The 18,453-nt window shown below is 40.5% G+C and overlaps 1 protein-coding gene across 1 annotated transcript in view; it reads left to right on the forward strand.

Moving 5' to 3' along the window:
• The window catches only part of PPM1D (protein phosphatase, Mg2+/Mn2+ dependent 1D), a 57,274-nt gene extending 39,093 nt beyond the window's left edge, over positions 1-18,181 (forward strand). The window contains exons 5-6 of the mRNA XM_039476860.2: positions 5,251-5,493; positions 12,294-18,181. Coding sequence (XP_039332794.1) covers positions 5,251-5,493; positions 12,294-12,851 — 801 coding nt within the window. The 3' untranslated portion in view covers positions 12,852-18,181. The remainder of the gene's footprint in view (positions 1-5,250; positions 5,494-12,293) is intronic.
• The last annotated feature ends 272 nt before the right edge of the window (positions 18,182-18,453 follow it).

Consider the following 18,453-nt stretch of genomic DNA (forward strand, 5'->3'; position numbering starts at 1 on the left):
GAATAGCTGAGACTACAGGCATGGGCCACCACACCCAGATAATTTTTTGTATTTTTGGTAGAGATGGGGTTTTACCATGTTGGCCAGGCAGGTCTTGGACTCCTTACCTCAGGTGATCTGCCTGTCTCAACCCCACAAAGTGGTGGGATTACAGGCGTGAGCCACCGTGTCTGGCCTCCTTTACCACTACTTCTACTACTTTTTTTTTTTTTTTTCCCTCCAAGCGATGAGGTCTAACTATGTTCCCCAGGCTCGTTTAGAACTCCTAGGCTTAAGCAGTCCTCTCACCTGAGCCTCCTGATTAACTGGGACTACTGTGCTGCCATGCCCAACTTCTAATCTCACATTTTCATCATCATTCCCTAACAGAGTACATGGATGTATCTGGAATCAAAGACCCACAGATGGGTTATCCTTAGAAAAGATGAGCTTTCTCTTAGATGGAAGAAATGGTAAAGCTGTATTTTGAGGTGAAACGAGGGGCAAATTGATTGAATTTTTGTTAAATTGCCTCCATTCAGGCCAGGTGTGGTGGCTCAAATCTGTAATCCCAGCACTTTGGGAGGCCGAGGCGGGTGGATCACTCAAGATCAGGAGTTCAAGACCAGCTTGGCCAATGTGGTGAAACCCCGCCTTTACTAAAAATACAAAATTAGCCAAGTGTAGTGGCACATGCCTGTAGTCCCAGCTACTTAGGAGGCTGAGGCAGGAGAATCTCTTGAACCTGGGAGGCAATGGTTGCAGTGAGCCAAGATTATGCCATCGGGTTCCATCCTGGGTGGTAAAAATGAAACTCTGTCTCAAAAAAAAAAAAAAAATTGCCTCCATTCATTCACTGAACTAACATATTAGGTACAGGGGTTACAAAAGTAAATAGAATATGGTCCTTCCTCAGCACTTACCATATTGTTATAAATAGAATATATAAATAACTAACAATCCCATTAGATTATGAGTTCTTTTTTTTTTTTTTTTTTGAGGCGGAGTTTCGCTCGTTACCCAGGCTGGAGTGCAATGGCGCGATCTCGGCTCACTGCAACCTCCGCCTCCTGGGTTCAGGCAGTTCTCCTGCCTCAGCCTCCCGAGTAGCTGGGACTACAGGCGTGCGCCACCATGCCCAGCTAATTTTTGTATTTTTAGTAGAGACGGGGTTTCACCATGTTAACCAGGATGGTCTCGATCTCTTGACCTTGTGATCCACCCGACTTGGCCTCCCAAAGTGCTGGGATTACAGGCGTGAGCCACTGCGCCCAGCCAGATTATGAGTTCTTTAAAGGCGAGAGTCATCTTGATTCAGTTTTACAATTACAGGGCCTGGTGTGTTGCATTTAGTCGGAGATCATCAGATATCAAAGAGTAGCATAAAGACTGTTCTGTCTAATGGATTTAGAATTCTTTAATGATCTGAGAGAGATCATTTCAATGGCATAAAAACAAAAGCTAGTTTGTAGTAGGTTGGAAGAACCTATTTATGGACACTAAAGTATTTTAAGATGAGTATTGAAGGAAGCATCCATATAATAATAATTAGAACAAGTCTTATGAGACCTGAGAGAGTGAGACAATAGAAAACTTCAGAAGACTTCATAGGAAGCTTCATGGAAGAGAGTGATATTTGAGCAAGAAAGTTTGTAGGATTGATCTAAGGCAACAATGGTTTTTGGAAAAAACACAAATACATGTAGACCCGGCACGGTGGCTCATGCCCATAATCCCAGCATTTTGGGAGGCCAGGGCGGGTGGATCACCTGAGGTCAGGAGTTCAAGACCACCCTGGCCAATATGGTGAAACCCCATCTCTACTAAAAATATAAAAATTAGCTGGGCATGGTGGCATGCGCTGGTAATCTCAGCTACTCAGGGGGCTGACACAGGAGAATCACTTGAACCCAAGAGGCAGAGGTTGCAGTGAGCCGAGATTGTTCCACTGCACTTCAGCCTGGGTGACAGAGTGAGACTTTTGGTCAAAAAAAAAAAGGGCCGGGCGCAGTGGCTTAAGCCTCTAATCCCAGCACTTTGGGAGGAGGAGGCGGGTGGATCACGAGGTCAAGAGATTGAGACCATCCTGGTCAACATGGTGAAACCCCGTCTCTACTAAAAATACAAAAAATTAGCTGGGCATGGTGACACATGCCTGTAATCCCAGCTACTCAGGAGGCTGAGGCAGGAGAATTGCCTGAACCCAGGAGGCGGAGGTTGCGGTGAGCCGAGATCGCGCATTGCACTCCAGCCTGGGTAACAAGAGCGAAACTCCGTCTCAAAAAAAAAAAAAAAAATTGAGTGGACATAACTACACTTAAAAATAGAGATTTTAAAACACACTTTAAAAATTTTGAAGTAAACCATACTTACTTCAAATATATATAGTTTTTGTGTATAAAAATGTATAGTTTTGTGTGTATGTATGTAAAGAAATTTGTACACTTTCAAGTAGTGCAAATGATATCATTTGCACTCCAGCCTGGGTAACAAGAGCGAAACTCCGTCGCAAAAAAAAAAAAAAAAAAAAAAAAAAAAAAAAAAAGAAATTATATGAAGAATGTCATTGCAATTTTGATAGGGATTGAATCTGTAAATTGCTTAGGGTAGTATGTTAACAATGTTAATCCATCCGATCCATAAGCATGGACTATCTTTCTATTTTTTGTGTCCTCTTCAATTTCTTTCATCAGTATTTTCTAGTTTTCCTTTATAGTCTTTCACAACTTTGGTTAAATTGATTACTAGGTATTTTATTATTTGTATACTATTGGAAATGGGATTGCTTTCTTGATTTCTTTTTCAGATTGTTTGCTGTTGGTATAGTAAATGCTGCGGGGTTTTTTTTGGTTTTTTTTTTTTTTTTTTTTTTGTATGTTGATCTTGTGTCCTGCAATTTAACTGAATTTATCAGCTCTAACAGTTTTTTTGGTGTCATTTTTGGTTTTTGTAGGTAGGGGATCATGTTATGTGCAAACAAGGCTCATTTGACTTCTTCGTTTCCAGTTTGGATGCCCTTTATTTCTTTGTCTTGCCTAATTGCTCTGGCCAGGACTTCCAGTATTGTATTTTTTTTCCTGACATAGAGTCTTGCTCTGTCTCCTAGGCTGGAGTGCAATGGCACGATCTCGGCTCACTGCAACCTCTGCCTCCCGGGTTCAAGAGATTCTCCTGCCTCAGCCTCCCGAGTAGGTAGGATTGCAGGTGCCTACCAACACACCTGGCTGATTTTTGTATTTTTAGTAGAGACAGAGTTTTACCATATTGGTCAGGCTGGTCTTGAACTCCTGACCTCAAATGATCCACCTGCGTCAGCCTCCCAAAGTGCTGGGATTACAGGCGCGAGCCACCACGGCCAGGCAACTTCCAGTATTGTATTGAGTAACAGTAGTGAGAGTGGGGCATCTTTGTTTATTTCAGTCCTTAGAGGAAAGACCTTCGATTTTTTTCCCCATTCAGTATGATGTTAGCTGTGGGTTTGTCATTTTGAGGTATATATCTACTATACCCACCTTTGATGAGAGCTTTTTTTTTTTTTTAATCATAAAAGGAATGTTCAATTTTATGAAATGCTTTCTCAGCATCTATTGAAATAATACGCTTTTGTTTTTGTTTTTGAGACAGAATCTCACTTTGTCCCCCAGGCTGGAGTGCAATGGTGCAATCTTGGCTCACTGCAACCTCCACCTCCTGGGTTCAACTGATTGTCCTGCCTCAGCCTTCTGAGTAGCTGAGGTGGGAGGATTACTTGAGCCCAGGAGGTTGAGACTGCAGTAAGCTGAGGTCACACCACTGCACTCCAACCTGGGTGACAGAGGGAGACCCTGTCTCAAAAACAAACAAACAGATTTCCACTCTTTTTCATCATTCATTTATTTCTTCAGGTACTTTTAATACATGTAGGCAGCCAGGCGTGGTGGCTCACACCTGTAATCCCAGAACTTTGGGAGGCCGAGGCGGGCAGATCACCTGAGGTCAGGAGTTCGAGACCAGCCTGGCCAACATGGTGAAACTCTCTCTACTATAAATAAATAAATAAATAAACAAACAAATAAATAAATAAATAAGATTAGCTGGGTGTGGTGTTGGGTACCTGCAATCCCTGCTACTAGGGAGGCTAAGGCAAGAGAATTGCTTGAACTGGGGAGGCGGAGGTTATGGTGAGTTGAGATCGCGCCATTGCACTCTCGGCTGGGCACGGTGGCTCAGGCCTGTAATCCCAGCACTTTGAGAGGCCGAGGCAGGTGGATCACGAGGTCGAGAGATCGAGACCATCCTGGTCAACATGGTGAAACCCCGTCTCTACTAAAAATACAAAAAATTAGCTGGGCATGGTGGCTCGTGCCTGTAATTCCAGCTACTCAGGAGGCTGAGGCAGGAGAATTGCCTGAACCCAGGAGGCGGAGGTTGCGGTGAGCCGAGATCGCGCCATTGCACTCCAGCCTGGGTAACGAGGGCGAAACTCCGTCTCAAAAAAAAAATAAAATAAAATAAAAAACTCCATCTCAAAAAAAAAAAAGGTAGGCTTATTTTCTGGAGTACACCATTTTCATTTCTATTTGAAACTCAGCAGATTTTAAATTTATATATGACACTGAAAGTTTTATTCCAAGCCACATGTATTTGCATAAAATGAGATCCTTTTGGTTTTGTTTTCTTTACTCATTTGGTTGGTATATATTTGTTCTCCATACTATAAACAATTACCTGTTACTTTTTCCCCATATGAGTGACATTGACTGTTTATACACACACACACACACACACACACACACACACACACACACACGTAAGTTGTTTATATTTCCTTTTCTCTGGATTTTGTTTATATCCTTTGACAATTTTTATGTTGAGTCATTGTTTTCGATTTGCAGAAGCTCTTATGTTAGGAGGAAATTGACCCTTTGTAATGATTTTTTTCACCGTGCCTGATTGTCTTGTTTGTGAATTATGTTTTCTAAATAACTTGATGTTTACTTTCTTTTTCAGTAACTTCTTTATAACTTTTTCTAATTAAAGTTACAGTGAAGGCTGAGTTTCTTGATAATAATATCTGAGTGAAATTTAATGACAGTCTAAAACCGTGTTTTGTTAGTACTTGTTTTAATTCAGAAAAGTACTATTTTAACATAGCTCAGGAGACTGGGGATAATGTGTGAAAATTTGGGAGCTTTATTTAGGCCACAATGAACACCAGTTATTTAATTTGATACAGATGTAGTGGCAGCTAAATCTGAGTTACTTTCCTTCTCCTTATTCTTTTGAATACAGGGTGAGCATGGACAATCTTGTGCCAAAATGCTTGTGAATCGAGCATTAGGCCGCTGGAGACAGCGTATGCTCCGAGCAGATAACACTAGTGCCATAGTAATCTGCATCTCTCCAGAAGTGGACAATCAGGGAAATTTTACCAATGAAGATGAGTTATATCTGAACCTGACTGATAGCCCTTCCTATAACAGTCAAGAAACCTGTGTGATGACTCCTTCCCCATGTTCTACACCACCAGTAAAGGTATATAGTTCCATAGTTTTTAAGTTATGTTTTAGTAGTCATCAATTCTTTGGTTAGTGTCACCTGGAAACAATTTTTAAATTCTTACAGGATTTTGGATTTGAACTTGATTCAACAAAGTGATGTAACTTATTATCAAAGAGCCATCTTTACATCAGTACTAATCTGAATGCCAGCTGTGTGTACAGAACTAATAAAAAGGTGATTTGGGCTCCTTAAGAATATTATCGTTTGCCATCTGATGCCATGAACATTATTTTTAAAGTATTTAGAAGTTACAAATGAAGCACTTAAATATATTTTATTTGAATCTCATAGCCCAGAAGTAGAGCAAATATTATTTCATTTTATCAGTAATAAACCTGAGAGATTAAACTGTCTGAACAAGGTCGTAGAGAATCAAGATTGAGCTGGACCTGAGGATAGCAGACATTAGAACTGGTTGTCTGTTGACTTGTATAAGAAACCTTATTCATTAAACTGTCTGAACAAGGTCGTAGAGAATCAAGATTGAGCTGGACCTGAGGATAGCAGACATTAGAACTGGTTGTCTGTTGACTTGTATAAGAAACCTTATTCCTCCGCTGGGCGCGGTGGCTCACGCCTGTAATCCCAGCACTTTGGGAGGCTGAGGCGGGCGGCTGAAGAGGTCAAGAGATTGAGACCATCCTGGCCAACATGGTGAAACCCTGTCTCTACTAAAATACAAAAATTAGCTGGGCGTGGTGGCATACGCCTGTAGTCCTAGCTACTTCGGAGGCTGAGGCAGGAGAATTGCTTGAACCCAAGAGGTGGAGGTTGCAGTGAGCCGAGATTGTGCCATTGCACTCCAGCCTGGTGCCTGGCAACAGAGCAAGACTCTGTCTCAAAAAAAAAATAAAAGAAACCGTATTCCTGTTTTTTATCAATGTTCATATTGAATGAGTTTAAGATCTGCTGTGAAATAAGCAAATTTTAAGTTGATACCATACTTTTCTATTTTGATTTACTAAGAATTCAGATACCTAGTTATGTTTTCATACTAATTTTTTCCCAATAAAAATTAACAATATTGATTGATAATTGCTTTAATATATAGTATGGCTATTCTGGCCTTCTGAGAATGTGTTTGCAGTATACTGACCATTAAAATGGGAATTATAGCAAAATCTAATGTCATCTATTCAGGCAGTTTTTAAAAGTGTCAAAGGCCTTTAAATTTGGGCATTATAAACCTATAATCAGTATTTAGAAATGTATTGTCACTGCTTGGCTTTCTTTCACTTTACATACATATGGCAAAAAACACATATGATCAGATGATATGAAATATTTTCTTTTTTTGAGACAGAGTTTTACTCCTGTGGCCCATGGTGGAGTGCAGTGGCACGATCGTGTCTCACTGCAACCTCTACCTCCTGGGTTCAAGCAATTCTCCTGCCTCAGCCTCCCAAGTAGTGGGGATTACAGGAGCCTGCCACCACGCCCTGCTAATTTTTTGTATTTTTAGTAGAGATGAGGTTTCACCATGCTGGCCAGGCTGGCCTTGAACTCCTGGCCTCAGGTGATCCACTCACATCGGCCTCCCAAAGTGCTGGGATTACAGGTGTGAGCCACTGTGCCCTGCCAAAATGGAGTATTTTCATTTACAAAAGCTTTCTTTGAAAGCTGAATGGTAATGCAGGTTGAAACCTTTTAAAACCTCTTTCTTTTCTTTTTTTTCTTTTTTTGAGACGGAGTTTCGCTCTTGTTACCCAGGCTGGAGTGCAATGGCGCGATCTCGGCTCACCGCAACCTCCGCCTCCTGGGCTCAGGCAATTCTCCTGCCTCAGCCTCCTGAGTAGCTGGGATTACAGGCACATGCCACCATGCCCAGCTAATTTTTTGTATTTTTAGTAGAGACGGGGTTTCACCATGTTGACCAGGATGGTCTCGATCTCTTGACCTCATGATCCACCCGCCTTGGCCTCCCAAAGTGCTGGGATTACAGGTGTGAGCCACCGCGCCCAGCAAAACCTCTTTATTTTCTTTTTGAAGCTGTCAAGGAGCTTATGTTTGTGTATTTGCCTATTTCTGAATATTTGTATGTAATTATTACTTTTATGTTCCCTGATAAACTGACCTTTAGGTAGTATAGAGGAGGAGACATTAGGGTGGGGAACAGTGTGAGGGACAAAAGGGCATTCTTTGTGTATGTGTGTGTGTGTGTGTGTGTGTGTGTGTGTGTGTATGTATGTATGTATGTATATATATGTATGTATAAAGAAGACAGAGTTTCACCATGTTGGTCAGGCTGGTCTTGAACTCCCAACCTCAGGTGATCTGCCCGCCTTTGCCTCCAAAGTGCTTGGATTACAGGCGTCAGCCACCATGCCCGGCCCAAAAGGGCATTCTTAATATTGACCTCAAGTAAAAATTATTGCAGTTTACTGATTGGCATTAGTAAACCCATACATAACATATATTTTAAAAATTACTTAAATTCTGATAGTGACCTAATAATAATAACAAACTAAAGATAAGGAGATGTATGTATGCCAAAACTTATATGCGGGTATAGTTATTTGTTAACCAATTGACCCTGCCCAAATACAGGAAAATATTTAGATTAATTCAGAATAATTAATATTGTTGGCTCTGATCTAACAAGTAACAAAGACAAATTTCTGCCCCGAAATTGTTTTTGGTTTGTTTTATTTACCTTAATTGACATAAAGTTGAATATTCCCAACTATATTTTATCTATATCATTTATATCATTGTTAAAGTAATCTCATGTTTAGTAGCATAGAGATAAATTTATTTCTATTTTATTTTATTTTCATTTTTTTTAAAGACAGGGTTTCACCATATTGGTTAGGCTGGTCTCAGACTCTTTACCTCATGTGATCCACCTGCCTCAGCCTTCCAAAGTGCTGGGATCACAAGTGTAAGCTACTGCGCCCGGTGCATAGAGATAAATTTAATGATTATTTGGTTAACGTTGAATAGTTTCAGAGACTTAGTCACATTCATACTAGGCATTTGAGACTAGATTTGTCTGTAAACATGTCAACTTCATTTGAATTCTGACATAAATTTGCCTTTGTTTTGGGATGAATATAGTGGAAAAGCCTTTGTTTAAGTGGTAGATCACTGTGACTCACATTTCTTTCTCTTTGTTTAGGGCAAAACTAAATTTAGCTATGTTTTACAAGCTAAGATTTATAAGAAAGGAATGGAGAAAAGAGGAAAGAGATTTAGAAAATTAAAACTTAAGATTTAGTTGTGTTTTAGGCACCAATTTGTAATTAATTGTTTAATATTGGATTACAGGGTAGATGGGAGGAGGAAGTTGATCTCTGAAGCAGTGAACTTTTTAAAAGTATGTGTTTTTAGGGGGTAACCTCAATATAACATAACTGTTTTATGAACATGCAGGGCTTAGCAATACAAATCAATCTGAGGTAAGTCTAAAAAGTCTAAACAGTTGCCTGTGCTAACAGATGCAATGTATTCCCACCAAATGCCAATAAAAAGAGAAGGAAAAGGAAAAGTTCAAGGAGAAAGTGGGGGAAGGGAAGCCAGCACACCTGTAGTGTCAGAATAATAATAATCTATACATTTAAAAAGATATAGCTTGCCGGGCATGGTGTCTCACGCCTGTAATCCCAGCACTTTGAGACACCAAGGCGGGTGGATCGTGAGGTCAAGAGATCAAGACCATCCTGGCCAACATGGTAAAACCCAATCTCTACAAAAATTAGCTGGGGGTGATGGTGCACGCCTGTAGTCCCAGCTACTTGGAATGTTGAGGCAGGAGAATCCCTTGAACCCAGGAGGGGAAGGTTGCAATGAGCTGAGATTATGCCACTTGACTCCAGCCTGGCAACAGAGCAAGATACTGTCTCAGAAAAAAAAAAAAAAAAAAAAAAAGGCACACAGCTAAACAGAAATTACAATATATTATGTTAACTCTGAAATTGTCCCATTATTTTTCTTTTATAGAGGAATTCCTGTTAGTAACTGAGAATTCTTTGTTCTTGTCTTCAGTGTCTATTGGTCCTAAAGTCAATATATATGTGTTTTTTAGTAAAGCATATTAATGTTTGTGGTTAGATTGAGATCATTTTAGAAACAAGTTTCTGGGCCAGGTGTGGTGGCTCACCCCTATAATCCCAGCACTTTGCAGGAGCCAAGGCAGATGGATCACTTGAGGTCAGGAGTTTGAGACCGCCCTGGCAAGCATGGTAAAACCCTATCTCTACTGAAAATACAAAAATTAGCCAGGTATGGTGGCGGACACCTCTATCCCCAGCTACTCGGGAGGCTGAGGTAGGAGAATCACTTGAACCCAGGAGGCAGAGGTTGCAGTGAGCAGATACTGTACCACTGCACTCCAGCCTGGGTGACAGAGCAAGACTCAGTCTCAAAAAAAGAAAAAAAGAAGCTTCTGGGTGCCTTCAGTTTTCCTTTTATTTTGAACCTCCCTGCCTCTCTTATTTTCCTTTCCTTTTAATTCTAGACAAAGGAAACATTCCTATTATAAGTATACTTTTTTTTTTTTTTTTTTTTTTGAGATGGAGTTTCGCTCTTGTTACCCAGGCTGGAGTGCAATGGTGCGATCTCGGCTCACCGCAACCTCCGCCTCCTGGGTTCAGGCAATTCTTCTGCCTCAGCCTCCTGAGTAGCTGGGATTACAGGCACGTGCCACCATGCCCAGCTAATTTTTGTACTTTTTAGTAGAGACGGGGTTTCACCATGTTGACCAGGATGGCCTCGATCTCTTGACCTCGTGATCCACCCGCCTCGGCCTCCCAAAGTGCTGGGATTACAAGCTTGAGCCACCCCGCCCGGCTATAAGTACACTTTTATATAGCACTTTTAAAAAAGGTGTTTATTAATAGAGGATTTTATGTCAGAGAAAGATCAATATGTCTTTATTTTCCGCTCTACAAAAGGATTGCTTGGGCTTTTCAGAATCTATTACAATTTTACTAAATTTGATTGAGAGTCTACTTGAGGAAAATTTTACATGTTTTGAGGAGAGAGTATTTATGCTTTAACTCTGGACCTTGATAAACTATTAAGACAATGATTTTGTGAAATGTTATTAGTTGGAAGAGTTGAGTTCGATAGTAAGAATGTTCTTACCTGGAGATGAGCCGATATTCTGCGTATATGTAGATTTAGAGCACTACACCCAAAGTAGTGGTGCGTATCTATCTAGATTGACATGAAGCTTTTTTAAAACAGCATTTGTAAAAACAGCAAGTACCCTCGATAATTCTCATTTGTTTCATTAACTGAGACTTTCCCTAACCATTTCAGTAGGGGCCCATATGTACTACTTTTCTCAGATCACAGGACAGTATATCGTGATTGCAGGATGGGTGCAAAGCAGCTTTCATCTGAGTTTTCCATTATGACATAGTTGCTTTAATGTTGTACTTTGCTTTAATAATGTGCTTTAATGTTGTAATGTTTTCCACACTACATACTCAAAAATTAGAATTTAGGAGATAGGAAATAAACCAAAAAACCACAAATTTGTTTCTTATCCCACTGAGGTGCTACCATCCCCCCAGTGGTTACACTAGTTTTCATTATTAGAAAATTGAGATTTTAATTTTTGTTATTTATTTTTTTGTGAGACAGAGTCTCACTCTGTCACCCAGGCTGGAGTGCAGTGGTACGATCTCTTCTCACTGCAACCTCCACCTCCCGGTCTCAAGCAGTTTTCCTGCCCCAGCCTCCAGAGTAGTTGGGATTACAGGCATGCACCACCATGCCTGGCTAATTTTTGTACTTTTAGTAGAGATGGGGTTTCACCACATTGACCAGGCCAGTTTTGAACTCCTAACCTCAAATAATCTGCCTGCCTTGGCCTCCCAAAGTGCTGGGATTGTAGGGGTGAGCCACTGCCCCCAGCCAAAAATTGAGATTTTTTTAAAAGTTTTTTTTTTTTTTTTTAAATCAGTAATGCTGCATGAATTTGTGTTATCTTCACACAGGGACTATGCTAATGTTTGTATCATTCCAATTTTAGTATATGTCCTGCTGTAGCAAGCACTTAATGGCATCTTAAAGTATTTTTTTGATGGTTCTTAAGGAAAATATAAGGCTTTTCTGAAAAACAACTAGAGCAATTTCATCAGCATTATGTTATTGCCAAAAGTAAAATTAAAACATACACAGGCCGGTTGTGGTGGCTCACGCCTGTAATCCAAGCACTTTGGAGGCCAAGGTGGGCAGATCACCTGAGGTTGGGAGTTCAAGACCAGCCTGACCAACATGGTGAAACCCCGTCTTTAAAAAAAAAAAAAAAAAAGCATACACAGAGTATGCGATACTTTTGATCTTCACCATGTTTGAGACAGAGTCTTGCTCTGTCGCCAGGCTGGAATGCAATGGCATGGTCTTGGCTCACTGCAACCTCCACCTCCTGGGTTCAACCCATTCTTCCGCTTCAGCCTCCCGAGTAGCTGGGACCACAGGTGCGTGCAACCTTGCCCAGCTAATTTTTTGTATTTTTGGTAGAGTCGGGGTTTCACCATGTTGGCCAGGATGGTCTTGATCTCTTGACCTCTTCAGCCGCCTGCCTCAGCCTCCCAAAGTGCTGGGATTACAGGCGTGAATCACTCTTACTTGATGCTGTCTTCTCACTCAGGTTCTTCCCATTAAACTTTACACATAGTTTAGTAAATACGTGGTGAACGAATTAGTGAATGCATACCATGTTTTGCCATCCTAATAGCTTCATAAGAAGCCTAATGTCACATGCATAGGCTTGTTGAGTTCTAGGATAAGTTTTTTCTTACTTGTTTTACCTTATTTTTCAGTCACTGGAGGAGGATTCATGGCCACGACTGAACTCCAAGGACCATATACCTGCCCTGGTTCGTAGCGATGCCTTCTCAGAGAATTTTTTAGAGGTTCCAGCTGAGATAGCTCGAGGGAATGTCCAGGGTGTGGTCATGCCCTCAAAAGATCCAGAACCACTTGAAGAAAATTGTGCTAAAGCCCTGACTTTAAGGATACATGATTCTTTGAATAATAGCCTGCCAGTTGGCCTTGTGCCTACTAATTCAACAAACACTGTCATGGACCAAAAAAATTTGAAGATGTCAACTCCTGGCCAAATGAAAGCCCAAGAAATTGAAAGAACCCCTCCAACAAACTTTAAAAGGACATTAGAAGAGTCCAATTCTGGCCCCCTGATGAAGAAGCATAGACGAAATGGCTTAAGTCGAAGTAGTGGTGCTCAGCCTGCAAATCTCCCCGCAACCTCGCAGCGAAAGAACTCTGTTAAACTTACCATGCGACGCAGACTTAGGGGCCAGAAGAAAATTGGAAATCCTTTACTCCATCAACACAGGAAAACTGTTTGTGTTTGCTGAAATGCATCTGGGACATGAGATTTTTCCAACTTGGGATATAAGAGGGCTTTTTAAATTTGGTGCCGAAGTTGAACTTTTTTTAAGGGGACAAAATTAAAAGAATATACAGTTCGACTTTTTGGAATTCAGCAATTTTATCCTGGCCTTGTACTTGCTTGTATTATAAATGTGAATTTTGTAGTTGTTAGGGTATAAGTTGCTGTAAAATTTGTATAAATTTGTACGCACACAAATTCAGTCTCTTCCTCTGATACACAGTAATTGTGACAACAGGGCTAAATGTTTAAAGAAATCAAAAGAATCTATTAGATTTTAGAAAAACATTTAAACTTTTTAAATGCTTATTAAAAAATTTGTATAAGCCACTTGTCTTGAAAACTGCGCAACTTTTTAAAGTAAATTATTAAGCAGGCTGGAAAAGTGATGTATTTTCATAGTGACCTGTGTTTCACTTCATGTTTCTTAGAGACAAGTATCTTTCAAACATTTTTAATTTCTGATTTCATAATTCAGAGCTAAATTTTTCATAGAAGTATTGAGCTATGCTACAGTAAGTCTTGTCCCAATTAAAATACTATGCAGTATCTCTTACATCAGTAGCATTTTTCTAAAACCTTAATCATCAGATATGCTTACTAAATCTTCGGCATAGAGGAAAGTGTGTTTGCCAAAAATAATTCCCTTCTTTTTCATACCATACCAATGGCATTGTTAGGTCTTAAAGTAGTTACTGCCTTCTTGTGTTTGCTTAAAATATGTGAAGTTTTCCTTGCTATTTCAATAACAGATGGTGCTGCAAATTCCCAACATGTCTTTAAATTATTTTATATCATACAGTTTTCATTGATTATATGTGTATACGTTCATCTAATCAGTGAACTGTTCTTCATGTTGCTGGATTTGTAGTTGTTGGTTTATTTTAATGGTATGTACAGGTTGAGTATCCCTATCCAAAATGCTTGGGACCATAAGTGTTTCAGATATTTTAAAATTTTGGAATATTTGCTTTATACTTAGCTTTTGAGTGTTCCTAATCTGACATTCAAAATGCTTTAATGAGCATTTCCTTTGAGCATCATGTCTGCTCTGAAAAAGTTCCCAATTCTGGAGCATTTTGGATTTCGGATTTTCAGATTAGGGATGCTTGACCTGGATTAACGTTCTGTTGTGCCATGATCATGCTTTAAAGTTTATTTTTATTTATTTATTTATTTATTGTTTTATTTGTTTGAGATGGAGTCTCACTCTTTTATCTAGGCTGGAGTGCAGTGGCATGATCTCAGCTCACTGTAACCTCTGCCTCCTGGGTTCAAGTAATTCTCTTGCCTCAGCCTCCCTCCCCGGAAGCTGGGGTTACAGGCGTGTGCCACCACACCCAGCTAATTTTTGTATTTTTAGGAGAGACAAGGTTTTACTATGTTGGCCAGACTGGTTTTGAACTCCTGACCTCATCTGCCCTCCTGGGCCTCCCAAAGTTCTGGGATTATAGGTGTGAGCCACTGTGTCCTGCCTAGAGTGAGTTTTAAATACAACTTAAAGTCTTCATTTTTGCACACTGAATTTTTTATTTTAATATAGAATACATTGAAATAGACTGGGTGCAGTGGCTCACGCCTGTAATCCCAACACTTTAGGAGGCCGAGGTGGGCATATCATGAGGTCAGGAAATCGAGATCATCCTGGCCAACATGATGAAACCTTGTCTGTACTAAAATACAAAAAATTAGCCAGGCATGGTGATGAGCATCTGTAGTCCCAGCTACTCGGGTGGGTGGGAGACTGAGGCAGGGGAATCTCTTTAAGGTGGGAGGCGAAGATTGCAGTGAGCTGAGATCATGCCACTGCACTCCAGCCTGGTGACAGAGCGAGACTCCTTCTCAAAAAAAGAGAATACCTTAAAATAAACTAAATATCTAATAAGAATGTGATTAAATCAATTATGGCTTATAAGCATTATGTAAAATATGTAGCAATTTAAAATGAATAAAACACTGTATACTTTGGTAATCCAGGGAAAAATCTAAAGGAAATTATTACTGAAACACTAATTAACAGTATATTATTTTGATGTGGTGACTTGTACACTGAGATATTAATTTATTAATTTGGAACAAGATCTGTCATTGAGAGATTCAAGAGTTAGTTCATGAATTCAATGTCATGCACCTACAGTATGCTGCAAACTCATTAGAAACATAACTTTTTTGTAGGAAAACTTAGAGTTTTTCAGATCTTTCCAAGAGAGAGATAGCAACTAGCAGACGCTTCTGGAGTCTGTTCATTGTGAAGGGCCTTTCCATCTTGTACACCTGTAATACCATCATAGCTGCACCATGTGAAAATCCAGCAAGCCAGGCGTGGTGTCACATGCCTGTAGTCCCAGTCACTTGGGAGGTTGAGGTGGGTGGATCACTTGAACCTGGAAGATTTAGACTGCAATGTGCTATGTTCCTGCCACTGCACTCCAGCTTAGGTGACAAAGTGAGACCTTGTCTAAACAAAACAACAACAAAAACCAGCAAAACTAAATACATATTGAAATCCGTTTAGGCCAGATGTGGTGGCTTCTGCCTATATTCCTAATACTTCGGGAGGCTGAGGTGGGAGAATCGCCTGAGCCCAGGAGTTTGAGACCAGCGTGGACAACATAGAGCTACCCCATCTCTGGCTGGGTGTGGTGGCTCACGCCTGTAATCCCAGCACTTTGGGAGGCCGAGGCGGGTGGATCACTTGAGGTCAGGAGTTTGAAACCAGCCTGTCCAACATGGCGAAACCCCGTCTCTTAAAAAAAAAAAAAAAAAAAGATACCCCATCTACACACACACACACAAATTAACTGAACATGGTGGTGTGTGCCTGGGGTCCCAGCTACCCAGGAACCTGAGGTGGGAGAATTGCTTGAGCCTGGGAGGTAGAGGCTGCAGTGAGCCATGATCATGCCACTGCACTCCAGCCTGGGCAACAGTGAGACCCTGTCTCGGGAAAAAAAAAAAAAAAAATTATGTACTTTTTACTTTTTTTTTTTTTTTTTGCCAGTGGTTGTGGTTGTAAAATAGGTTATGTAATCTGTGTTTTTCAAATAAGTTGTTTAATGTAAAAAGTGTCATAGCTTTCTTTCCTACATCACGTTATTTTTTAGTGCAGTAGAGTCTTAATTCCTTATCATATTAGTAGCTAATGTTGAAAACCTTTTTGAGACACATAACTACATGTTCAAATTACTTATTTTTTTGTATGTATTCCTAGCGCTTTGGTTAGACTTACTCTTTAAGGGAGTTGAAGCTGTTACACAATCACAAATAATGCTTTCATGTTTCTGTTTTTCTTAAATTTTGTTAATGTAACACATAAATCTTTATAATACATAATGGAAAATTCATGATGTGTAAAATGAAAGCCCCCTACTTCAGTCCCCAAGACAGTCAACATTTCCCCGTTTTTTGTGTATATTCTTTCAGCAGTAGTCTATGCATAGACATGCAATGATTATGTTTATCTTAATCTTATTTTTTGAAGATTTTTATCAGTACATCAAAGAGCCTCATTCTTTAGTATTTTAGTCTACAGATGTAAGTTATTAACTATGCCATTATTTAACCATGTCTACACATTCTGCTTATTTTCAGTATTTTGCAGAAGATAATTCGTGATGTGTATCTTACGCCACAAGGATTAAAATACATATTAGTTATCTATTGCTAGAAAATAATATCAAAATTTGGCAGCTTAAAACAAATATTGGGCCTGGCATGGTGGCTCACGCCTGTAATCCAAGCACTTTGGAGGCCAAGGCGGGCGGATCACCTGAGGTCGGAGTTCAAGACCAGCCTGACCAGCATGGTGAAACCCCGTCTTAAATAAATAAATAAATAAATAAATAAATAGGCAGGGCGCGGTGGTTCACACCTGTAATCTCAGCACTTTGGGAGGCCGAGGTGGGTGGATCATGAGGTCAGGAGTTCGAGACCAGCCTTACTAACATGGTGAAACCCCATCTCTACCAAAAATACAAAAAATTAGCTGGGTGTGGTGATGCATGCCTGTAATTCCATTTACTTGGGAGGCTGAAGCAGGAGAATCACTTGAACCCCGGAAGCAGAGGTTGCAGTGAGCTAAGATCACGCCATTGCATTCCAGCCTGGACAACAAGAGCAAAACTCCGTCTCAAAAAAAAAAAAAAAAAATTTTATCACCAGTTTCTGAGCCTCAGAAATCTGAGAGTGGTTTAGCTGGGTGATAGTCTTGTGGTTTTCGTCAAGCTACCAACCAGGGCTACAATCTTTCAAAAGGTGTCACTGGGGCTAGAAGATTTGCTTCCCGCAAGACTCAACAGCTGTTGACGGGAGACCTCAGTTGGTTGCCACATGTTCCCCTCCAGAGGGCCTTTCACAACATGGCAGTTAATTTGTCCCCAGAGCAAGCAACACCAGAGGGCAAGGCAGAAGCCACGATATTTTTTGTAACCTAGCCTCTGGAAGTATCATATCAATTCTCTTATTTTGTTGTTCACACAGACCAAGTCTGCTTACACGCAAGGCCTGAATTCTAGGAGGTAGACATTTATTTATTTATTTTTTGAGATGGAGTCCCACTTTGTCGCCCAAGCTGGAGTGCAATGGCGTGGTCTTGGCTTAGCTCACTGCAACCTCCGCCTCCTGGATTCAAGCGATTCTCCTGCCTCAGCCCCCCAACTAGCTGGAATTATAGGCCCCTACCAGCCCGCTGGGCTAATTTTTGTATTTTTAGTAGAGACAGGGGTGGGGTGGGGGTCACCATGTTGGCCAGGCTGGTCTCAAACTGCTGATGTTGTGATCTGCAGAGGTGGGCATTTTTAAGTGTCATCTGGAAGGAGGCTGTCACAACCTAGAAGTTAAAAGCATTGATACTCTGAAATACAGCATGTATAACATTTAGTAAGATGTACACTAGCTATGTTTTGGTAATACCATTAATGAGTAATGTTATTTTCATCATCTCCCAGATTTCTGGAAGATTGCTCTAGAGGAGTAAAGCATCTTAGCGTATTTTCTGCCTAAATAAACTATCTCATTAACAAAGTTGAGAATAAATTTAATTTTTTTTTTTTTTTTTTGACAGGGTCTCACTTTGTCCCCAGGTTGATGTGGAGTGCATTGGCACAATCATAGCTCACTGTAACCTTTAACTCCTGGGTTCAAGTGATCCTTGCATTTCAGCCTCCCAAATAGCTAGGACTACACATGCATATCATCACACCTGGCTAATTCTTAAAATTCTCACTATTTCTTTTTTTTTTTTTTTTTTTTTTTTGAGACGGAGTTTCGGTCTTGTTACCCAGGCTAGAGTGCAATGGCGCGATCTCAGCTCACCGCAACCTCTGCCTCCTGGGTTCAGGCAATTCTCCTGCCTCAGCCTCCTGAGTAGCTGGGATTACAGGCACGCGCCACCATGCCCAGCTAATTTTTTGTATTTTTAGTAGAGATGGGGTTTCACCATGTTGACCAGGATGGTCTCGATCTCTTGACCTCGTGATCCACCCGCCTCGGCCTCCCAAAGTGCTGGGATTACAGGCTTGAGCCACCGCACCCGGCCCTACTTCTCTTTCTATGGAAAGAGACAAAGT

Source organism: Saimiri boliviensis, chromosome 17 (assembly GCF_048565385.1).
Source record: "Saimiri boliviensis isolate mSaiBol1 chromosome 17, mSaiBol1.pri, whole genome shotgun sequence".
Lineage (NCBI taxonomy): Eukaryota > Metazoa > Chordata > Mammalia > Primates > Cebidae > Saimiri > Saimiri boliviensis.